The 25,694-nt window shown below is 38.8% G+C and overlaps 2 protein-coding genes across 6 annotated transcripts in view; both read left to right on the top strand.

Annotated features, from left to right (window-relative positions):
• Positions 1 to 708: 708 nt before the first annotated feature.
• On the top strand, positions 709 to 12,383 carry LOC115622760 (SEC14 domain and spectrin repeat-containing protein 1-B). 2 transcript variants are annotated; one of them, XM_030516815.1, is made up of 9 exons: positions 709 to 875; positions 2,643 to 2,838; positions 3,252 to 3,365; positions 3,435 to 3,609; positions 5,429 to 6,253; positions 6,318 to 6,682; positions 7,741 to 8,264; positions 9,149 to 10,058; positions 11,259 to 12,383. In XM_030516815.1, exons 1-9 carry the CDS (start codon positions 709 to 711, stop codon positions 11,916 to 11,918), a joined length of 3,936 nt encoding a protein of 1,311 aa, XP_030372675.1. In that variant the 3' UTR covers positions 11,919 to 12,383. The 2 variants fall into 2 exon arrangements, with proteins under 2 accessions (XP_030372675.1, XP_030372676.1); XM_030516816.1 differs by having other exon boundaries at positions 9,749 to 10,058; positions 11,259 to 11,918.
• A 4,280-nt stretch (positions 12,384 to 16,663) lies between these two features.
• The window catches only part of LOC115622947, a 52,986-nt gene continuing 43,955 nt past the window's right edge, over positions 16,664 to 25,694 (top strand). For all 4 annotated transcript variants that reach the window (XM_030517082.1, XM_030517081.1, XM_030517080.1 and 1 more), the window contains exons 1-2: positions 16,664 to 16,744; positions 20,382 to 21,041. In XM_030517082.1, the coding sequence (XP_030372942.1) occupies positions 20,643 to 21,041 (399 nt within the window). In that variant the 5' untranslated portion in view covers positions 16,664 to 16,744; positions 20,382 to 20,642. The remainder of the gene's footprint in view (positions 16,745 to 20,381; positions 21,042 to 25,694) is intronic.

The following is a 25,694-nucleotide window of genomic DNA, read 5'->3' as shown; positions in this document are numbered from 1 at the left end:
TGCATAAGTAATAAACAGAATTAGTTTTTTAATTTGATTCTCACTCCAACATGTTCGTGATGGGCTAGTTTCTTGAATAACCTTGTGATCTAAAATTGAAATGATTGCAAATTTTGGATCTTTTTTTTAGCTTTAAATAGGTTTCTTATAGCAATTTTCCGCGTGTATTCCGCGCTAAGGCTTTCAGTGAGCGCAGTGAGGCTGCGAGGCCTCTTAAACTAACATGAAAATAGTGAAAATCATGTGAGTGAAGGCAGTAGGCAGGCTGGCTGGCCTGGCTAGCTAGATGACTGGATGGCTGGCTTACTGTAAAGCTTGGCACGGCCGCTAAGCCATGCGAGTTGTCAAACGTGTTTCACGGCATTGGAAAAGCATTGTAAAACAACAACAACAACAACAAACGGCCTGCCTTATAACTGTGATGCTGCGACTCGTATTAATTTTCAAGCCAACAATAAAAGCTACGCTTGTCCAGCAAAGAAAATAAATAGTCATATAAATGAAAACACTTCTCTGCGCTTCTAACTCCGATGTTATTTCATTTTGTTTCTCTCTGCCTTTTACAGAAATGACTATTTAGAAATGAAATAAAGCGACTCGTGTGTCAGAGGAAAAGCTGTCCGCGATCCGATCCCATACGACAATTAACAAAATCCATGTGGAGGAGAAAAGAGAAGGTGAAGGGAGTAGAGGCAGCAGCAGCAGACAATGGAGGAAGATGTTTTGAATGCTCTCCAGACGCGCAGCGCTTATCTGTGCGGCGGCTATGATCGCGACAAGAAAATCATATTCATTGTGAATATCTTCAATGATTTACAATTGTGGAATCGCCGCTGTCTGGAACTAACACTAGACTATCTGAAGCGTTCGCTGAGGTAAGTAAGTTGGCCCCAAAATGGGCACAAAGACAAACATTAATGCCCTGTCAGCTTGGCCTCTTGATGTCACAAAGCTGTGAATACCGCTAAGCTGCCTAATTAACATGCGACCATATGCAAATGACCAGCAGCAGGTTCAATCCTCATGATTTACATACCTACATACTTGTAGGCCTACTACACACTCGCATTGTCAGCTGACACTAGTTAGGGTTGGGCATGTGCCCTGTTCTTTTGAAGTTTACAGCTCAGAAAGGAACACACTTCTTGTAAAATATATATATAACCTCAAACAATACTGCATGTATTTACTTGCTTAACTGCTTACAAGCAAGTCCATTCTCCACACAATTAAATACCAATCGATCATCTGTCGAAATCAATCACTCAGCTTATAATCACCTGCTCTTTCAGCTCACAAATTATATAGCTATGAGGTATCGGTAGCCAATAATAGCTGCCATAAGCAAGCTTTTCAGCCTTGTAGGATGGGAGAGGTTAGCTGAACTCTTTGGATAAAACTGTAGCCATCTCAAATATTCAAAATTAAGTACTAGTTCTGTTCCAGAATAAATAATGATTAAAAAATTTCAATAATTATAAAATAATATAACAGAATTGATTTTTAGTTTATTCAAAATAGTCCCCTCCAATAAATTTCAATCCCTTTCACGATCAGAAAGAATTTCGAATGAGCGGTACAAGCCTTTTGGAAGTCCTTAAAACGGTTTCCATTCATGAGCAATTTTCAGAATAGGAAATAGTCACACCGAACAGATTCAAACAACTATAGGAACTACTTAGTTGACGCTTAGAACGCGAGCTTAGAATCACGATCAAGCGCCGATCAAGGAGGAAAAATATTGGTCATCAGTAAACTTGTGGGGAAAAAAGCAAAAACACACCTGCATCATTAATTTTGAGATATTTAATTACATGGAGAGTTTTGAAGGATTATAAATAGGTGATCACGAATGAGGACCACTCTTGAATCGCGTAATCTGATCGTAACTTGATTCATTTACCGAGTTTTAAACAGAACTTGTTTTTTATTAAATTATAAAGTTTTTAAGGTAAACTTAAAAACTAGTAGTATGTTTCATTTCTACTGCTGAGGCCTTTAGATACTTTTAAACAGAACTTAAGTGTTTTTCGATTGTTAATTTTTTAGCGAGTTACTTTTTGGGCTTTAACTCGGATTCTATTCATCCGGTTGAAAAATTTTATAAACTGCATTGCTTTGCTGAAATATTTGTACATTTCACACACATACATATTAAGTCAGTAAGGTGTGAAAATTTTAAAATACGCCCAGTAGAGAGCATGAGCGCATAAAATAAGATCGTAAGATTGCATCATTTTTGTGCCCAATTTGATGAAAAGCGTATCGTTGGGTCGACCAGCTCCACATAGGCCTAGTTTTCCGTTGGGTATTTTGTAGCAACTGAACAAAAACAAGCAACAGGCCAATTATAGAGTTTTACGAGCAATGAAATTTGTTTTGTATCGACTGCATATTCAATGAAAACCCGTGAAGCAACAAAAGACAAAATAAATTATGGGTGATGTTTTATGACAGCGCACAGTCCAATCAATCAACAGCCCGAGGCAGGTTGATAATTAAAAATGTTTTGAGCTCTAAACGAAATCCCAAGCGGACTAAGCGCTAAGCGGTTTGTCAGGCAGCAGCATCTGCGGCTAATGAACACATTAATGGACTGGCTTTTCATCACAACTCTTGGCTTTTTCCTCTCTACTTCGCAGCGCTGCCATTTTGCAAAACGGTGTCACAGTCATTGTAAACGCCCAGGAGAGCAGCTCACGCATTACACGCACCCATGTGAGAACGCTGTACGCGCTCTTTGGCAGCGATATTGCCATCGATTTGTATCTAGTCAGAGCGGAGGGTTTCTGGGAGAAGCATGTGGAGCCGTGCGCCAAGTCGCAGACCCGAGGCGAGGTAACCCACATTTTATGCAAATGTTTGCCAATGAAGGCGATTGGCATGAGCTGTATACCAATTTTTTATTTTATTTTTTTTGTTTGTTTTGTTCCTGTTCTTGTACCCTTCACTGTAAATAATGAGGTATACTCGTATACAATTTGGTAATCATCAGAGTCGATCAGATCGCATCGCTGCACTTTATGGCTGTCAAACATAGAAGCCATAAATATTCTAAAGAATCTGAATGAAAAGTTTTCTCCTCTAAAGTTTCAATTCAAATTTTTACTGGGCAGCATTATAAGGGCTTTTAGACATGAAAACATTTCATTTTTCAGACAAACAGTGACTGGAACATTGCTTCGGCATAGCCGAAGGTAAAACTTCTAGTCCGTTCTCGATCTGCCTGTCTAACACACACTTATTTGCAGCCGCTGGTGCTCTCGAAGGCGCGCCTTTCCAAATATATCGAGCCACATAATCTGCCCGAGGAACTGGGCGGCACGCTGCAATTCAATTATGATCTGTGGCTACAACAACGCAAGGTAAATGTTTGCAAATCAAATGGCCCCACAATATTAAATTAACAATCGCCTGCACTATTGCTTCGATAGGCTATCGATGAATTCAACAAGACGCACGCCCTAACTCAGACCGCCATGGAACAGTTGCTGTCACTGCTGGCGAACAGTAAGTCGTTGCGGCCAGCGGAAGCGGATGTGGAGCTTAAGAAGTGTGCACAACTGCATGCGCTTGTGCAGCGCAGCATTGAGACGGCCATCGAAATGGGTGAGTACGCGCAAGTTCGCTGCCTAAGTCTTTCGTTTAATACTCGCGTTGGCGAACGCAATTTGCGTGCGCAATTAACATAATTTCAATGCCCCCGCCAAACGAGTTCAGTTCAGTTGAGTCGCTTGAGTTGGCGTGTCAACTGTAGAGTTGATGGCGAATGTGACATAAAACACAACAACAGCAAAAGCAACAACAACAACTTGTACATACAAGCACGCGTGCTTCAATTTAAAATGAAAAAAGATAGAAGTTAAAATGCTTAGCAAACTTGTTTTGCGTGGCTATGGCTTTATTTTTATTATTTTTCAATTTGTTGTGAGCATTTTTTGTATGATACATATACAGTGGACGGGAAAAGTATTTGGAAGCGCCAAATGATTTGCAAATGATTTGTAATAAAAAGCAAAGAAATTCATAAAATGCAAATGAAGCCAGGATTGCTTTATCCCATTTTTTTTTATATAAAGCATTATTAAGATATGAATAGCTTAAGGCCTGATGCTAAGATATTTAGTTGGGTGGCATTTTTAAGTGCATTAATACTTTGTGAATAAATAACTACTTTAAGAAGACAAATTATTAAATATTGATGCATCGTTTTAAGCATTCTACCACCTGAAAAACAAACAGTAAATATTTGGGAAAAACAAAAGAACGTTCCTACGACAATTATACACTTTTTAAATAAGTTTAAAGGTCGTCATTTAAATATTACTTCAATTCAAAGCAATATCCATTATAATGTGTTGAATTTGTGAGATGCAAACTTTTTTGGGGTTTAGTTCAGATTCCAAATCGGGTGAATGTTTTGTAAATGAATGGCCTGTCCAATAACAACTTCCTGAGTCTGATTTCAATAAAATTATGCCAACTACACAGGAAATGAATACATGCTATCATAAAATATACAAATATAAATATGTAAATATACAACTTATCAGAAATCATATTAAAAATTAAAAACAAATTCGATGCAAGTAAATTTGCGGTTTTAGCTTATATTAACTGCGGCATCTTACATTTCAAGAAAGTTTTTTTAAGAGAAGTCGCCGACTTGCAGTAATTAACTCTTTGTGTCTGAAATATCTGAGAAATCTCAAGGCCATTCAAACTTGCCTACCAAATCTAAAAGCCCATAAAACTTATGGGTATTAAGTAGAAATGGGATTAGAAATCTTAAGCAATGTTATTTTAAGTCTTGAATAAATAAACGACGTTAAATTGTTTTGTTTAATGCGTAGTCGTTATTAGAACTTTTGTATACTTTTCTTTATATAGGTAACCTGTATTTGTCGACTTAATAGCTAGTAAATGAAAAAATGAGCTTATAAAAACAAAAACTAACATTCGAATAAAAAGCAAGGCAGTCTGTTGGAATACAACTGTTCATCCATTCGATATCATTAGGTTTCTTCAAGTTGTAAAAAGTACGCCGATTTGTCAAACTATTTATAAGAAGTAATGTATGTGTACACTCTAAAGAAGTGTGGAGAATGCCACAAAAGCGCAAACTTCAACTAAACAGCCGTAGGTGTGCATATGTGTCTGAGTGTGTCTGGTTGTGTGGGTTGTTGTTGCATGACCTTTCACTTAAATTTGAAAATAACTTAAAACAACACAAGCAAAGTGGCGCACATTGGGGTTTCACTTTTGTGCACCGACTTAAATGCTTTTAGAAAATGTGATAACTGATCTCTGCACACACACAAAAACACACACACACACACACACCACGCACACGCCCAACAAATAAATAGCTTTTCATTGAAACTAATGCGATGACCGCATCTCCCTCTATGTCTCTACTTTCTTGCAGGTAATACGATCTTGGCGCGCTTCAACGAGGTCTACGCACAGCCGCCGTCGCCTCAATTGATCAGCCGGGCAGGGGGGGAATTGCAACCACAGACAATAACACCTGCAGTCACAAGTTCAAGCCCGAATGCCACGGTCACAGCATCTGTCGCAGCCGCCACGGCTACCGCAACCACAACAATGTCGTCGAGCAAGCCCACGTTGCCGCCCGATCTATGCTGTGAGCGGTCGCGCATCGAGCAGCGACTCAATGAAATCGAGAAGAAGCAGACAGAGATACGTACGGCCTGGTTGGAGTTGCTGCGCTCGCTGCGTGAGGCACGTGAACTGTGCACGCTGGAGGAGGGCGTCGCCTTTGTCACTAACTGGATACTAAACAACGCGGAGCAGCTGCTCAGTCGCCAGCAGAGCGGCGTGGGCGGTGATGTGCGTGCCTGCGAGTCTTTGCGTGCCGCCCACGATGCCCTTGAGTTGGAGTGCCGCGACACCTACGGCTGTTATGCCGAGCTGCTCTACAAAATTGAGCGCTTCACACGTGAGAGAGGCGGTGACGGCAGCTTGTCCTGCAGGGATCTGCTCTCCCAACGCGATTTCATGCAGTTTGTGTGTCGTGCGTTCGCCAAACGCCTGGAGCGCCGACGCAATGTGCTGATAACAGCATTGCGTTTCTATCGCCTGGTGAGCGAATATTTTGAGCGCACCACATCGGTGTTCGAAGGTCTGGTCATGATGGGCAGTGGATCGAGTGCCACTGCACTGGACTGGCTGGACTACGAGGTGGCCGAGAGTGTGCTGCAACAGCTGAAGAGCAGCGAACAAATGTTGGGTGAGTTGCATGCAAGTTCGATCGAACCTTTCACGCTGACAACAATATTTGTGTTGGCCTCCAGCGAACATCGAACGCGAACTTGTGCGCGAGGGCGAAAAGCTCAGCGACATGCTGGCCATGCCGGTCAAAGATGCTCTCGGCCGTGACCTACACGTCGACCAAAGCGGCGACATTGCCAATGTCCGGCGTCTGCTGGACGCGAGTCGTTCGCGCAGCCAATTGTTTGGCGATAGCCTGGCACTGCAGAAGCTCACCTTGGAGCAGGTGACACACATTCAAGCGTACGAGCAGGACGCGCGGAGGGCGCTGCAGTGGCTGGACGAGCTGTATGCGGTGCTGGTGCGCTGCCATTCTCATGTCGGCTGCAACATACACGAGATACAGGTGCAGAAGGATGAGCTGCAGGGGTTCGAGGAAACCGGACGGGTGAGTTTCTCTTGCCCTCCTTTTTTTTTACTTTTTTGGGGGGCTTGAAGAAAACTATTTCAATGTTTACACTGCGCAACGAAAGCCATAACTCATGAATTGTAGACGAGTTTTGCAAATTTTCTTGTGAGGCAGCAATAAATTCAGATACAAATTGAAACTCTCCTTTGAAATCTTTTAGAATATGCCCTAAAACCGATTCATTTATATGTATCAGTATTTTAAATTATTATAGATGAATATAATTGTTAATAGACATATAATTGTTTCCGACATCAGTTGAAAAGTCTAAGTACTAGTTAAATGTTATTTTCAAAAACCTTCGTCTGTGCAACTGAGAAAGAGAGAGAGAATGCGTTCACTAAGGTGTTCGCTCTCGAATACGATTTCTTCGAATATTTAAAAACTTCATTTTAAAAAGTTTAAAGAAGCGAACCCATGGTTTTAGTTTACGAGACCAAAAGTTACCAAAAGAATTCTTCAAAATTTTAAAATAATTCGCATTAAGCATTATTTATCTCAGATTTCTATGAAAACATGTATTTCCGGAGCATTTATTAATGGCTTACATAAAAAATTAGTATTGCTTGCCAAAAAAAAATATATATCTAGCTCAATTTTAATAAATTTTGAGTTCCATTGCAATGCCATATTTTAAATAATATAAGTACTTTAGTATTCGATTCTGATACCATAAACATTTAAGAGATTTTCAAAAGTGATCTCAAAAACATATGAAATGACTTGTACTTATGATTTCAACCTTATTAGATAAGATATATCTCTGTCTGTATAAGTATTATATGAGTCCTACAAATTCTGTTCAGACTGGCAAAAACTTGGAATAAGAAATCGCTTACTAACATCTTGTTTCCTGCAAGTACAACCTTTTTTTGGAAGCCAGTTTTCAAAACTAACTCGTGAATTGAAACAAATTATTGGCATGTCTGACCATAGCATTAGGAACATAATCTTGAATTGAAATTCCTGAATTTCAAGGCACAAACAACAATGAATGCATTTCATTTCACAAACAATTTCCATTACATTTCGGACAGAGCATCTACAACTATGGCTGCCAACTGCTGGAGGCGTCTCAAACGTTGCGTGCCTCTTGCAAATTAGATGCGGCGGTGGCACGTTGCACGCAGCAGCAACTGCAACGCACTTGGCACAGTTTGCAGGCCATCAGTCAGGAGCAGATGACCCGACTGCGCGTCTCGGCCGTCTTTCATCGCAGTGTCGAGGCCTATTATAGACAGCTGCGGGCGTTGCGGCTGCACTTGGCCCGTCAGCTTACCGCAGCGCAACTGCAACAACAGCGGCAGCAACACAATCGCAGCAGCAGCGGCATCAGCAGCGATGCTGATGGCGATGCTGCAGTTGCTGTTGCAACAACAACTGCGGCTGCTGCTGCTGCTGCGGCTAATTCGGCCACTATGGATGCCACGGCCAGCCTGCAACGGCATTTGGTGGCGCGTGAACAACTGCTGGTGGAAGTGGGTCGAATGGTGCGTTTGGGGCGCCTGCTCAAGAAGCGCTTGAAGGAGCCTTTCGTGTTGGATGCACAGACTGGCAAGAGGTAAGTACCAGCAGTGGCAAGTTGCCTTCGTTACAGAGTCAGGTGAAGCGGTCAAGCTCAGCCAGCACCACCATCGCTTATTATGCACTGCACAGTGTGGCTCTCATGTAATTGCATTAATCATACGCCGCATAGTGCATGCATTATGCATAAAGCCCTGACATGGCACGCATAGCAAATGAACGAGGAGAGACACAGACACACAGACACAATTCACTCAGAGCCACAACAACAACAATGAGACACACACTCAACGCACTCACAATCCACGCAATTATAATAAAACATGTCACTTTAACAAAAATAAAAGCCAAGAGCTGACAAAAATATAAAACAAAACGTGGGAAAAGCACTCAAGATGTTCAAAATCGAGCGCCAGTCTATTTCGGTGCGTGGTCCAGTGTGGAACGTCGTGGTCGCTAGAACAGCGGGAAAACAGCTTTGCCGGCAAATCTGTTGAAAAACTCTATATACTTATACATACAAACATATATATATAACACGCAGAAACTGTCAAGTTGTCAAAAGCGGGAAGAATTAGTGCACACTATACATACGAGTATATAGTATATGGAAAAATTTGGAAAAGCGCCTGTCAACCGCTGAAGTGTGTTGGAAGAAAATTTTGGAAATTTTAAGTTTGGAAAAGATTTTGAAATATTTCTTCGAGTATGTTGTGAGTGCGTGTGTGTTAATAATAGAAAATTTCCTCATGCCTTTTGCGTGTAATCCTGTGAAAATATAGCACAATAATTAATACATCCAGCTCTATATATCTATACAAATACAAGTATAGTAATACTTATAAAGTATATGGCCGAGTGCCAAAAACGTGTTTAACTATTACGTCAATTGTGCGATTATCAAAGTAAAATGTTTGCCAGATTTCGCAATTTGTTTGCCAAATCAAAGGATGAGGCGTCATCGCCATCCCCACCACCACCGGCCCTAACAGTGCCCACCATTTCGGTGGAAGAGGTGACACTGAATGGCACAAAAGTGTTACCCACCGGCCAAGTAACCGTGCATGCCACCACCTATGGTGCACCCTTGGCGCAGGAAGAGGAAGACTTGAGCAATGGGCGCGCCAATGCTGAGTTGAGCGCCTCAACAAATGAGCTGTCACAGCTGTTGGATGCCATCAATGTGTCTAGCAAGCTGCCAGAACAGAGCAGCGAAGATTACGATCCGAACGCAGACGATAATGACGACGATGATGACGAGACAGCTAGCACATCAAGCAATAGAACAAAAATTGCCAAGGCATCCATAGAGCGCGATCTGATCACTGAGGAAGAGCTGAAAGAGTCCACACCCAGCTTGGACAAGATCAAGGCGCTCATTCATCAAGAGAGCGACAACGAGGCATATCCACAGAGCGACTATACCGAACCCTCACACTCCCGTACCGCTTCACTTGACTCGGCCGCCTCCTCCTTGCAACAGCAATTAGATGAGACTCTAACCCAACCCCATGATTCCAGTGTCGTCCTCGACGAATTGCCACTGGACAGCAGCCCCAGTCCGCTCCACGACAGTGGTCGCAACAGCAGTGCGGGCAGCGAGACACCCGTGGAGGCCAATGCCAATAACACAGCCGCCTCCACCACCCTGACGGTGACGCCGACGGGCAGCAATGAGTTGGCCTGCGCGGCCATTTCACACAAACTGAACGCCATTGCCGAGGTCGCCGAGTCCCTGGACGTGGTCATACGCGATGTCCAACAACAGCAGCAACAACAACAGCAGGATGCCGACCCCAGCCACAAAAAGCTCGGCAGTGGCGGCAGTGAGGTAATGTACATATATGACAGATCGATTTAAGCAGAAATTTATATATATTGTACCAGAACTGTGCAAGGGTGGACTCTTAATGTAAAATATATAGGTCCATCCGTCCGTCTGTCCCTCTGTGTGTTCGTATGTACACCCTAAACTTTTAAGCCATAATAGCTAAGGCCACCAAACTTATTAAATAGACTTTCCACACTCATATGCACAACAAGTTTATTTAAAAGCATACATAATTCGTTTCTTTAAATAATAGAGTTTTCATACGAGATTTTGGTCGTAAAATCATTCTAAATAGGAAACAATTCTTGCTTATGAGGATTTCCCCAAAACGTCTATTAGTTGGGAGTTTTACAGCATCTCACGATATCTTTATGTTTCATTAAAGTCTGCTATCGATAATCTGTCATAGGAAAGAACTGTGTAAAAATCAAGCATAGTATTAAAGACTTGTGTGTTTATAAAGATCATTTATGCAATAGAATTTATAAGCCTTGCATATAGCTGTCAAAAGGCATTGCCTTATTTTATTTCAATTGAATGGCTTGAGCGGAGAAAAGGATGGTCACAGGGTATTTAGGAGTTGTTATAAGAAAGCCTAGATGCAACATTCCAACGCATTAAAAGAGTAATGATTGAAGCAGTCTGGACAGGCATTGCATCTTGAATTTGTCTCTCTTCTGGTCATATATCTGCCTATAATGTGTGGTCTACTATTCTTGCAAATCCACTGGAGGGTACAATATAATGCGATATATTAAAAATAATGCGTATATGCTTCCTATTTTAACAACATTTCGTATAAAAGAGCACTAAATATTTGAAAAGCTGTTCACACAACTACATATATATTTAAAAATCATTATAAATGTGTTTGTATTTTAAAATGATTTCCTCAGTTTTTTTCAGTTCGAAATGATTGATCTTCAAACTATGCCAAACATAAACCACTCATTCCAAAATGATCTATTTTAGAAAAAACCATTCAACTCAACATTATTCTTTTAAAAAGTATTTAGTTGTATGTGGACCAGTAATGACTCATTTGAAGTGGCAACTAAATGTTTTTAGACTCCAAAATGTTCAAATTTAGCCGCGAGTACTATCTACGGACTGACAAGCACTCTTTTGAAAAACTAAGAATATTTTCTTATCGATATTTTTAAACACACACACTACATGCCTTTTCCATTTGTTTTTTAGGACTGGCACTCGCGCTCCACAGAGGATGAATCCTTTGCGACCGCTTCTGAGGGCAACTTCACACCCAATTCACACTCGTCCTCTTTTCAAACGGCCTCGGGCCGCACGTCTTCCTACATCGGTTCGGCAAAGAATTCCTTCGACGAGGCCGATGATTCCACGCTCAGCAATTTCGAAATACCCGACCTGCCACAATCGCCTGTCAACATGTCTTTCGACAGCTCCGAGCTGAGCTTCTTCTCCGCCCAGCATGGCTCGCCCAGCAAACGGGACGAGCACGACAATGATCAGGATAGTGTGGTGGGTGTTGCCGAGCTGCATAGTCAGAGCGTTACACCCACACCTGAACAGCAGCAACAACTCCAGCTGCCCTTGCCCCAGCCCATCGAATCCGACAGTGAAGTGGAGGGTTATGGCCTGACCGCTGTGAGCACAGAATTTGGGCCCAGTGCCTCGACAGCCGTCACGCCCGAGGTGAGTGCCGCCCCATGCGCTGCTAATAATGCTCTGCCACCGCTTCCGCCACCGCCTCCGCTACCACCGCCATCCATTAACGGCAGCAACAGCAGCAATGGATCCGAACAGAAGCCGAATGCGGCCTGGCGCCGTAGCAAATATTATGAGAATATAACGAAACAAACGATCAAGGGATTTCTGTGAGAGGCACTGCCACGCCCCCCCCCTGCCCCGCCCATTCCCTGCCTAATGCCTAATTAACTCGCGCCATTTGCTTTGCAATATTTTTTTACTGCGACTAATTTACGACTGCCAACAATTTTTGCAAATAGTATATATAATTTTTGTTTGAGCCAAAAATGCGACAACATCGGCGCATTATTTTCTGAACGGCATACACTCATGAGCTCTACGAGTATATACTATTTGTTCTCTTGATCTTTCAGACGCTATTTTGGCTTATGAGCTAAGTCGTTTATCTATCCATTTTGTGTTATTTTGTTTGAAAACATTCATTCATGCATGTTTTAGTTGTATTTATTTAAATTATTCTTACTAGTTAATTAGTTAAATGATTTTATGCCGCTGCTCGCTGTTCAATTTAGAGAATTCCCAACACTGCGACACTATTCAACAATTTAATAAAGCAACATTTATTCATTATTTCAATGCAAGCCCAAATTTAATTCGAATTGCAATTGATTTGAAAACTGATTTCAATGCATAATAAATACAATTTTGTTTGTTTCATAGTCCAGAGAGTCATCAAATTTATGCAATAACGGTTATTATTATTATAATTATTACTATCATGTATAATTCAATGTTCAAACGAATTGTGTTTTAATAAAATAAACGACAGCAATTTTAAAGTTCAATTTTAAACTGAATTTACAGCGTTTCTTCTCAAACCCTAATTGGTCTTTGCGGAAAATGTAATGCATAGTTTTAGGCTGGCATTGATAAAAAGTGCAGAGGGCGCGCAATGTTAACCCATGTGCGCCAGCATTCGCAATCAACATGGACAATTAATGCATTCAATTGTTACTTGTATTATTATTATTATTGTTACTTGTATTATTAAAATAGTTTAATTATGCAGTTCTTAATCAATTATAAGCATAAGCGTACATTTTGAGAATATGAAATGAAAATTAAAAAAAAACTAATTATGGCATTCGAAGAAATTCGAATAGTGCCCGAATGAGATATGGGTAGATAGAATTTGAAAAGGAAAGTAAAGTACTTTCTTGTAGGAGGAAAATGTACCTGGGTATATAAATCGTATAATTTTAAATTTAAGTAGCAGCGTTCTCATGACATTTTCGATCGATCTGCATGCAAAATATTTGCCTGTTTGACCGTAGATCTCTCAGTTAAAAGGTTCGTTAGGTTCAATATTCTGCTTAGAATGCGTAACGGTTAATTAATTTAACTATCACTCTGTAGTTATTTACTCAAATGGTTCTTAAATTCTTAAATCAATCTTAGATTTAAATAAGATTTGGAGTATTTACGATGGAGCATATCCGAAAAATGTAAAACAAAAACAAAATCAAACTTCGACATCCACATCCACAATTTTGAATATAAGACCCAACAAAAATAAATCAATCTACTTTTATAAAAACGAGAATTTCGCACTCGAGTCCAGAACCTTCCAATGAAAACAAGAACTGTATTCTTCAACAGAGGGAACCTAATTTTTTCTGAGTGTAACACAAACACCTTACCATCTGCTGTAAATGACTAATTAAATCAACAGTTTCTCAGGCTTTTTTTGAATGTCAACTTTATTTTTCTGTTACACAGAAATTTATGAGCCCATGTGTGGCCCCAAAAAGCTAACAAGCTGTTCAAACGCACTCTAAACGCCGTCAATTATAGGGAATGCGAGCTGTCAAAGGGGTTGCGGGCGGTTGATTCGAATATGGGCTCAAGTGGTTTGCTCATTAATCTCAATTAAAACGAAATAAATAAAAGTTATTTGTACGCTGTGGCTTGTGTGTCTCTTCAAAAGAAATGAGCGTCAAATGAGAATGGAAAAGCTGCGCATTTCTCACACCAGATCTCGAGATCAAGCGCCAAGAGTAATCAAATCAGAGCTATAGACAGCAGACAGCAGACAACATTGAAAACATGTAACAGACAAGCAAGGCATTTCCAAAACACGCAGCATTTAAGGAGCTCAGTTCGTGACTTTATGGCAGCTTTGCTGCCAAATGGTCGATGCGAAGCGGCGCTGAAAAAATAATTCAATAAATATTGCTGTTGATAGCAGAAAATAATAACACAAAATGCTGATTGGTAGGCCAAGCCAGTGTGCAGCATGCAAGGAACGGCACGAACTTGCCACAAAACGACGAGCAGACAATCAAGACAGATAGGCACACTAATCTACAGGAATTTTCTTACGAGCCATATAAGTCTCTCAAAGCTTTTCTACAATTCAAGCTTACGTACAGTACTTGTCGTCAATCTAAACAAACAAAATATATAAAGGCTGGCAGTTGTTGATCAACGGCTTACATTATGTCAACAATTTGAAATACTAGGACGACCTTGTGAGATCTAGCAGTTAAGATATAACAATTACATGTTTTCTTTTCCAATTTGAAAAATGGAAGATTTGAATGTATTTCTAAATACTGTACCGCCATATATACAGGGTGCGCCATCTTTTATGTCGATATGTAAACATTGAATATCTTTGAAAATAAATAACCGATTTTCAAGTATGAGATATTTTTATTTAATTTGGTTCTGTACAATTTCTTGAACTGAGGCTTTCAACACTGGTCTACTCAAGTCAATCGGTTCATTAATGACAAAGTTATTCAATATTTACATACCGACATAAAAGATGGCGCACCCTGTAAAACCAAAACTATATTATGAATAAGAGAAATCAGACCGATCGCCCTTGTCGCATGGAAAACAAATTTTTGGGGTTGTCTGATAAAATCCATATCAAACATAAATTTAAATAGAAGCGCAATTTAATTTTCGAAATTATGGCAAGTTTTTTATATAAAGGCTGTATAAGAACATTTACTCTTAAGTACACTAAGAAAAAGAGTGTAAAAGCAAATCTGAACGGTGTTGATACTTGATTTAAACTAATGTCCAAATATTTAATACTAGATTTGATATTTAATTTTGTACTCCATTTCGTACATTGTTTTGCACTTTGTTTTGTATTTTTTTTTTTGTATATTGATTTATGTTTCATTTTCGCCAATTTTAAAATATTTACCTTCTGCTACCTTCTGAGCCACAGTCAAATCGGTCAAGAAATTGTGCATCTACTTTTCGCTGAGTGTACCAATTCCTCCGTTTTGGTATTTTAGAGAACGACTTCATGGAGGATTGTGTAGTTTTGTTTTAAAAGCGATTTTCTCCTGAATATAAATCCTAAGTGTGTTGCAGAGTGTATTCAAAGTGTTGCAAGTTGCATTGCTAGTCGTAGTTGCAGCTCAAGCCATTGCCTGCCACACGCATTTCGGCGCTCAAGTAGCGGAAAATCCAATATGCGGACGCATGATGAAGTGCGCGACTGGACAGCAAAAGCGGGCAACAACAACAGCATCAACAGCAGCAACAACAACAACAACAACTGCAACATGCATGATATTGATGGTATGTTGGGGGAGGGAGAACATTTTAAATGCGGGCGGGCGCCGTGAAGCTTACGCACACACACACACACACACACACACTCACGCACTCAAGTCTGCCCAATGCCTGTTGCATTCTATTAAGACACGACGTGTTCTGTTTCGTGTAGTACAGAGAAAAAAATACTCGAAATTTAAAACACAACAATCACTTCTTTCCTAAGCAGAAGTTATATGTATTTAAGATTAAGTACAATTGGGATAATTTAGGAAATATTTCTCAAAAATTAAAAATATTTTCTAGTACATAACAAGTACTTTAATTTTGAAGCTATTTGCGTTTCTTTTATTAATGCCAATTACTTCTTTTGTGGGTAAGAATCACGAGACAACATTCGAAATTCTACAGAGGCACACATTTTGTGAGTTTCCGTCTTACTTTCTTACTAAAAATCTATTCTCTTAGTCCCATAGCACGCTTACAGATCAATTACTTATAGCTCATATTAATTAATAAATGTAATAATAACCATAACTATTCTCTTAAATTAAATTTTTAAGAATTAGTTTCAAATGAAAAATGTCCCCGTAAAACAAATTTTGGTGTTTTGTAGCGAACTAAACAAATTTTTTACAAATTTCGATTCCCAAAAATCTAGAACAAGTGAGCAATTGGTAAAATATTGAAGCATAAATATAGAAGTATATTCTTCCGTATTTGAATTAAGCATTCCACAAAAGCATTTCCTTAAAATATCAGCATTGAAGTCTATAATCCCAGAGAACGCTAGCTCCTCAGAATAGAGCATACCTCGCTGAAACTTAATGTGAAATATTAATTTTTCTGAGTGTATGCATGTGCTGTTATTAAAGTAACAGCCAACCACTTGGACGCCCATTGTGGGGTGCTCCGAAGGGCGAATCGGGGAGGCGGCAGTGCCGGCGCATTAAAAATTGAAATCATGAATTAACGACGCACCGAATGCCAAGAGCACTTGTTTATTTATGTTGCAACTCAGCCGACGATGACGACGACAGCGAAGCCGCCGCTAACTTTAGATGCCGGCTCGAAAGCCAAATCCGACTGAGAAGAGCTGAGCTCAGCTCAGAGAGCGGTGAGAATAAAGCTTTGAGTGAAACGGTACAGAGCGTTGAATGCTCCAACATGTGCGCATCCATTGCTCTCTGCTGATCTCAAATTGCTGGCAAGAGAGAGAGAGAGAGAGAGAGAGAGAGAGATGCATGGTATTGCTGCTGCTCAATTGGCCCCCAAATGCTTGGCGCTAACTGAGGGCGCTTTTCACAATTCAGTCTTGTTCGAAGTTCGCGTCGTCCGGTTGTTTGGCAAGCGGCGCGCGCGTCTTAAAATCTCTTTCGCTCTCCCCATCGTTCAGCAGTTGCCAATTTTTTGAAGTAAAATGTGTGAATGAATTAAATTAGAAATATTATAACAAAAACAACAACAACAATTTTGTTTGTCGGCATAGAAATGTAAATGAATTGTTTTCTAAAAAACAATAAATTCACAACTAATGTTCGCGCTGTCATGCAAAAATTTAATCAGCCACATTTTAGAAAAATATAAGCTACACCTATATATAATCGGCGCCAGCTAGTTTGACCCAAAGAACCATAACAATTTATGGTTTCAATTCGAAAAATGTTTCGTTCTCTGACGGCACGGTTTTTAAAATAGCCAACCACAACAAAATGTCGTTTTCAGCTGTCAAAATAAAATAGCAACAAGAACAGTCATTCAGTGCAGAAACCTAAATATTTTGCGCATTGTTTCAGGGCTGAGCCGAACAAACAAACAAAATTGAAAAAAGTGACACAAATTTGTTCAAAAAGAGCTCAGCACGCTCGATAGGTGAACCATACTAAATAGTCAATTGATGCCTTCGTTCCAGTCAGTTCCAGTCAAAAATCCAGCCACTGCCCAAACCAAAGCATATGCGCACACATTTCGATGCATGAGCACATGAATTTTATAGTCCAATACTTATTTTTAGACTGCCCCAAGTACAATTAGAATCGTTTACATTAAACATCAAGAATTACCTAATGCCAATGGTAGTTGGGCGGAGGTAGCGGGAGGGCGCAGGCACAATGGACATTAATTGCGTATACGTAATATTTCAAAAATACATATGAAACGTATCATAATTTCTAGGCAACCTTCAAGGCGCGGTGCAAATCTGTATACTATATGTCTAGCTAAATTGCTCAATGTTTATATCTGCAGCTGTCAAATCGGATGAAAGAGTCTGCAAAAGGGCGGCAGTCGGAGAATGTCTCTTTCCTTTAGAGTGCATTTGCATTTGGCACACAATTTCATGATTGGGGTATACGGGTTTGACGCACATCCGCCAAAATGTAGGGTATTCAAACACGCATTGCAGCGGACGGACGGACAGACAGACAGAGGCAGCCAAAGACATACATACATTATGTACATTAGCGCATGTGTATTTGGCAAAAACAGCAATAACAATAACAATGGCAGAAGCAACAACAGCACCAGCAGCCAAATTACTCAATAGTTTTTGCCGCTAATTTTTAAAAATAGACTAAATCGAGCATTGTCATCGGTCCCGATGTGTGCGAGAGGCTCACGCATCAAAGGCAATTTCTGTGCTCCGAGCTCTACAAAGGCATATGCAAAATATACACGCTTAATACAATGGGCAGTCGCTAAAAAGAACGCTGCAAATAAAAACGGAGCTGGCCTTTTAACAGACAATTAGTAGCAATATCAATTTGTGTAGGTCTTAATATGTGTACAGTGGACACTCGAAAAGCAAAAATAAAGCTTTAGATAAGTATTTTCGGACTTATAGAATGCATAGGTATTGGTTAGTTATCATGTTTCTACAGTAGACACAGTAACTAACAAAAGAGCTACTAAATTATCCAAAAACTATCAGTATTCAAAAGTGCTCGAAAAGAATATTAATAAAAATAATAATAATAATGTAATAATTATACTAAGCAGCGGTTCTTTGTTCCGAGCACCCACTGTACATAGGTGTTGTATATAGTACGAGTATGTATATTTATGTATATACGTGTGACTATATTGTTGTGCTTTTTGTACAATAATAAACAGACACAGAAGCGATGCGAGTATGAAGTCATTGTCGATTTATTTGCTATATATTTCTGCCACTGCTGCTGGTGCTGCTGCCGTTGCCGATCTGAGAGCGGAATATAGAACATATAGTGAATATAGTTGAGCAGACATTGAACAGTGTTGATAGCGCGCGCGTTATTCATGCAACGAAAATCGAAACGAATTGAACGAAAAATTCAAATAACGAACATTCAGTGTTTTTTCTAATACTTATACTCAGTTCAAAAGAAAGGCCAAGCAGCTACTCAAAAATCCAACTAATACATACGTATGATGACATATAATGAATTCTTAGCTAAAATGATTTCTTTATTGAAAGCAATAAACCATAAAAAAAGCAAACACATTTAAAAGAAAACAAGTAAAAAAGCTAAAGTCGGGTGTCCCGACTTTGAAATACTCTGTACATATGTTTACAATAATTATAGAAAATAAAAAAAATTAAGAAAATAAAAAAAAAAATTTGATCTATTTTACCTCTCTCGGTATTCGAACTCACGTAAAGGGTGTATAATTGCACATTTACATAGCAATTGCGTCTGTGTGAGTGTATGTATGCCTATGCGCATCAATTCGTGTCTGTGTAAGCATTTTCGCAGTCAACCAAACAGCAACATCAACAACAGCCGCGGGCAGCGCTTGAGCAGCGCTGCAGCAGCGCTGCATCAGCAAATATATTTATGGCTATAACTTCTTGTTAAATCGGTCTATCATAATGAAATTTGGCATACGGACACATAATAACTAACTGGGGGTATTTCCAAAGTTTTAGTTCGAAATTCCAAGAATTACGGGAGTTACGATTTGCGGGGTAGAGGGGGGAGGGAGGGGAATTCCAAAATATACATTTTCTGCGTATTCACATAAGGCATCTGGGACTAAAATTTGGTGTTCCTAGGTCTTATAGTCTCCGAGATATAGGCGATTATACGAATGGAAAATCGGGAAAACCCCCATAGGGGGGAAGTGGGGGGGAAAATCAAAAAAATAAAACAAACTCGTATAGAATACACACATAACGCATCTTCGTGCAAAATTTGGTGTCTCTATCTCTTATAGTCTCTGAGATCCAGGTGTTCATACGGACGGACAGACGGACAGACGGACAGACGGACAGACGGACAGACAGACAGACAGGGCTAGATCGACTCGTCTCGTCATGCTGATCAAGAATATATATACTTTGTGGGGTCTGCCACGCCTCCTTCTGCCTGTTACATTTTTCAGCTCCCGCAAACCTAATATACTCTTGTACATTTCATGTACAGAGTATAAACATTGGCCCGTTTAGTGCTGACAAAAAATATCAATAAAAGTGCCATGAATAATTAAATTGTTTCTTTGGAATTTCAAGATGTATTAAGTTTTACAATCGCTGGTGATAGTTAAAAATAAAATTGCAAGCATTTATAAACATAATTAAAGATTGGAAATAAATTAAAAGTAAATAGAAATGTCGTCAAAAATCACAAAAAAATTTCATAAAGAACAATATATTGATCCCAACTTTTCAGATGGAATTTTAACTACAATTTTAGCGATGAAAAAACAAAGAAGACGATGACTAAAAAAAAAAGAAAGTGTGCCATCAAAGAATTTCATCTTCCAAAAATGTTCGATTATATCAACTATTATGTATTGCGGTTTTTTAGAATATGTGTATAATTGAAAATCGAACTTAATGTTAAGCATACTTAACTCAAATTTATCAATTCTGTTTTGGCCAAAAAATATTTAGAAATTGAAGTATTTAGACAATTACACGAAAAAACTTTAAAGTTTCACAAATTATATGAAGTCGTTCATTAACTTTCCTTTGGCATTACTTTTGAACTGAGTATTACGCGTTAGCCGAAAGCTTGACTCGAACAAATGTAGCTAAATTGTTTGTCGTTGTTGTTTTTGTTGTTATTGTAGAGTTCAAACGAAACGAATGCGCGCACGTAGCAATAAACAAAAGAAGAAAAATCGCGAAATAGCTAAAGAAAGAGATTAAAACGCCCACGCAAAACCAACAAAAATTTCAAATAAAACACAAAAAAGAGTGGAAGAAACACATAAAGCTACAACCGACAACATCAGCAACAACAACTGCGCGACAGCAACACTCAACATACATCACTCATACACACACACACACACACACACACACAAATACACACTACTGCTCTGTCCAACATGGAACGCCGACAAACGCTAGACTCATCGATGTCTTCACTGTACTCCGGCTCGAATGTCTCTCAAACACCCTCGCGCACCCACCAAGAACAACAACAACAACAGCAACAGCAACAAGACGCTTTCAATTATTCAGCAACAATGTCATCATCAGCGGCCGGCTCGCCAACGCCAAGCCAGAGCGGATTGCAGTCACAGGCTCTGCCGCCGGCCTCCCCATCGCCACATCCTCATCATCCTCATCACCATCATCATCAGCAGCTTCATCATCACGCAGCTGCTGGCTCTGAGCATAGCAGCGCCAGTGGCAGTGGCAGCAGCGGCCGCATGCGCGCCACAACCATCGGAACAGTCGTGGTGAGATGTGGACCCATACAGCTGGTGATAGCGCTGTTGCAAGTAAGTTGAATCGAGCGCACAACATGTGGCACAGTCGGATGTTGTGCAGCAACAACTGCCGCTGCCGCCCCAAGTTGTCACCAAAAAGGCACCCACTAACTGGCTGACCAGAGAAACTGTTTTCTAGTCAGGGTGTTGAGCTGGAATTTTTACTTCGGAGATTTTCTTAAGCATATGAACACGATAAGTTGATTCATGATTCTTGAAATTATTAGAATACATTTTTCTTAGCTTGCGTTTTTGCAAAAAAATATTCGTTACGCTAGGCCTTTGGCTAATACCTATAATAAAAGTAAGATGAGAGCATTAGTTCACAAAATATCAACAATCTGATAGAGAAATGAATATCATCTCTGTTTCAGACTGTGAAAATAAACGTATGATTTTTATAGATTCTTTTTAGGGTAATTATCGCACATTTTAGAAGATATCTGCTAAGAGATACTAGTGTGATCAAATTTGATATTTAGAAAGATGATGAAGTCAAATGTCATCAATTCCTGGAGTATAAAAGTCGGCTTTGTCATCAAACATATGAACAGAACAGCATTTTCAAATGAATACATGATAGACTTGATTAAAGGATAAAGCTACAATTAAAGAAAAGTTTTAAATCAACCTGAATTATCTTAGCTAAGCTAGATAAGCGCATTGATTTTTCTTTGGAAAATAACATACTTTATCTGTTCAAAGTTTGAATAAGGATACCAAACAGATTCTTCCGATAAATCCTCAGTAAGTTAAAGCTACAGTAGAAAGGAAGATGAAGATGGCATAATAGAAGTTCATAAAATACCATCAACGTTTTATCTGTTGAAGGTTTTTTCAGGTGCTTTAAGCATTGAATAATTGCAAACTCCTTTCAGGCACTTTTTTTTAAGATTATAGAATGTCTAATTTGTAGGCTGGAGAAAATTAATGTCATTGAATATTGATTACGTTAAAGATTTGCAAAGTTTCTCAAGAGTCTGAAAATGTATTATTTAATATCTTATTTATTTAATTCCTAAATATTTTATAATTGAATATAATAAGATATATAACCAAGTGCTCTCCTTCGAGTTCTATAGAAGTTTCATGTTTAGAATCAAAATGTATCCGGTTCTGGAGCAAACACAGTTTATGTTAGTTATGTAGATTAGATGTTAATCAGCTTGATTAAATAGCTTTCTTTTTCAAATACGTGTTGCTATTTAAATACTCCATACTACACTACCAGCCCATGCTGTTCAATCAAAAAAGAAGTGATCGGTATAAGCTTGGCTCTAGCTGTCAGCTTAGCTGCCAGAAGTAACGAAGCATAGTTCGTTAAACAAACTGGTCAGCTGTATGTTTATCTATCTATCTAAGTATTTGTATGTCTGATCGATTGACTGACTAGTCAAACAATTTCCGCGCAATTAGCACACACCTCGAAGCCATAACGAAAGCAAAAGTCGCCAAATAGGAAAACTTAAAACTGACACTAAAACAAAAACAAAAGGTTCAAGGTTGTCTGACGTCAGCGCCAGTGGCGAATTTAAATGTGACAAAAGAAAAGCAACTGAGAGATACTTTAATATTAGAAGCAGCTGCTACCTGTTTGGGTTCGGGTCTGGCTCTGGCTCTGGCTTTGGCCCTGACTGGGACTGCCAGTGGTTCGTTTCTGCTCAACTTGGACTGTCAAACGCACATGTGGTGCGCCGAAAAGAACAACAAAAACAAAACGAACCACAAAAGATAATAATAAAAAAAGTGATACAGGCACAATATACTGTAGAAGCGGGTAGCCAGTAAGCAAAAGTAACAACTACACTTGAACTTCATTAAGGCGATTTTTTAAACACAATACAATTAGGTATGATTGTATCATTTTATTGATACGTCGATAATAATTGGCAATGCTATAAATATAGAACAATATGTGTTGTTCTTCTTAATCTTAATCTCCAATTAAAGCATGATAATAGGAATGCTGTTTCTTCTCTTTAATCTTGTGTTGAAAATTCTTCATAATTAAATATATTAACAACTTAAAGTTAACATTTATCACTCGAATGGTAACCAAAAAGTTTCAGTTCTAAGTTCTCAAAATTCAACTAGTTGTATTCAAAATATTTACTAAAGTATCTTAAACTTTTTAAGCAAGCCGTCTTTTTTAGCACAAATGACTTCTAAACTTTTAAAAACTATAGCTGCAATATTCTTCCTGCTCGAAAGCGATACAAAATTGTACGAATATTTGTAGAGGACTTCTATTTAGTTTAGGATTTATAAACGTATTCTGTAGAGTATATATTTTTAGAGTCCATCAACTTTATTTGATCTTGTTTGATACAAAAAAAATAAATGTAATTTAATGGAAAGTATAGAAGAATACAATTCTGCTACTCATTAGTAAGTATAATGGACACCCCCAAAGCACTTTCAAAAAACAACGAAAGACTTTATAGAGAGGCTTGACTGTACTAAACAGCGACAGCCAACTACCGGCCTCATATGCGTAGCGGTTTTGGGCACGCAACGAACTTGAAGCTGTCGCTTGAAGTTGAGAAATTGAAGCGCTACAAGTTTTGTATCGTACCCGTACCTGGCCCCCTGAATGCCGTCGCCCGCCGCCATCGTCATTGCCTCACATTCAATAATTATAGACGCCAATAAATTCTGCTGAGAAGTTTTTATAGTTCGTCGTTGTTGTTGTTCCTCTTCATTTTGTTGCTTTTTCAAACCGGGCGCAAAACCCATTGATGGTGGCGATGTCGACAGCGACGGCGGCAGCCACTTTGTGCCACATTTTGGCAAAAATGCTCGGCTGCTGAGATTTTCAGTGCTCCATATGTTTTTAATTTGATATGATTTATAATTTTGACTGTGCCTATTTCTGTACTCATCGGCAAATTCGTGTCTAAGTGGAAAACAGTTTGCTAGCACATTTCAACACGTTTGCACACAATTCGGAAAACCAAGCAAAACAATTTCCATGAAATAAAAATTCATTGAAAGACAAAATAGAATAGAAGTACGAAGCGTTCATTGAAAACGATGAGCATTTTCATTTTGCCAAAGCAAACTCCCACGCCCCTTCCTATAAAACAACTTCTAATTGAATTGTGCGGACTGGAAAAGTTGGGCGACTTACCTGTTGACTGCCCCAAAGTGTTGAAAATAAACAACAATAACAAAAAAACGAAGCCAAAAAAAAAACGCGTTGCGTTTTGAGCATTCAAGTAAACAAATTATTGAGCATCGACAAACTGGGGAGAAAGAAACAACAACGAAGACAAAAGATAAATAAATTCGTAAAAAAGCAAACAGATGTACATACATATGTTTGTGTGTATACATAAAAAGCGTTTTTAAAGATACTTTTTGGCGGCTCCGTTCCGTTTTAGTTGCTTTCGTTTCAGTTTCTGTTTATGCTGCCAGCACCAGCAGGGGAGAAACGGATACAATCAGTGCTATGAAAATTCCTTATGAATAATCGCCAGATCTATCGCAAATACATTGTATTTAAGACAATGATTTATTTGGAGCAATTAGCATTTAGATCAGGGACTGACTATTCTGGAAATGTGTGAAACGCATGCCCCAAAAAAATAATACAATCCTCATTTTTTCAACAACTTCCATTAAAGAGCATGTGATTGCATTTTAGATATTTTTAGAGGTTGCAGAAAATTGCAGCAATTAATCAGAAATTTATGTAGGAACCTACTTCAAAGTAAACATCAATTTATAAACATTAAACCATAAATGAAGAATTTTTCATACAACAACATTATTTTTAAGTGGGAGAAGAAAAAAATCTCAGCAAAACCAAGATGCAAAATATTATTAAGAATTTGTAACAAGCCAAAATTAATAAATTTAAACTGAATTAAAAATATTTCTGACCTGAGAATGAACATTTTAAACCAATTCTTTGCTTCTTACTCGAAAAGCTGGCTAATTAAATATGACTATGTAATCAAATAAATAGTACTCTTTTTTTGGCTTTGATTCTCGAAAAAAAATGTACATATTTTGTTTGCGATTCTTTTGAATTGCCACATAGCTGGCAATTTTTAATTTCCACTCTTACATCATGCTGTCATACATAAATAAACGGCCTCAGTTAGCCACAAGAACGATGTCGTACCTATGTATACATTATGTATAGTATAGTATACTATAGTATAGTTTTTTGAACACATGTAACTTTTACGAAACGCATCAATCTCAATGAGTTTGAGAAATCGGCGCAACTCAATAGAATTCTATGCAATGTTTGTTGATGTAAGGTCCCGAAAATAAATTCGTAGGCAGAATGAAAACATTTTGATAAAAAATATTTACAAGTGTTGCTGTTGCTGTTCAGTTTTTGGGCATTTTGTCTTAAGCTTTTTTTACTTTTTGGCCTGCTGGCCTGCTTTCAGTTTCGACTCTTGGTTAGTGTGCCTGTGTGTTGTTACCAAATGTAGCCGCTTTTATGTTTTCTTGGTCAGCAAGCAACGTAAATTAACTGCAAGCTATTAAAAAATACGAGTAGATGAAGCAGACAGGAAAAATAAACCAAACAACAGCGATTAAAAACAACTTCAAAGGCATACAAGATTTACATATTTGTTGAGGCTATGCGGCTTTAAAAAATAAATAGATTGTGTTTGCTCAAGCATTGGGGCTTATAATTGAATT

Source organism: Scaptodrosophila lebanonensis, unplaced genomic scaffold, assembly GCF_003285725.1.
Source record: "Scaptodrosophila lebanonensis strain 11010-0011.00,11010-0021.00 unplaced genomic scaffold, SlebRS2 tig00000043-arrow-pilon, whole genome shotgun sequence".
In the NCBI taxonomy this organism is placed as follows: Eukaryota; Metazoa; Arthropoda; class Insecta; order Diptera; family Drosophilidae; genus Scaptodrosophila; species Scaptodrosophila lebanonensis.
This window is presented reverse-complemented; position numbering and strand designations above follow the sequence as displayed.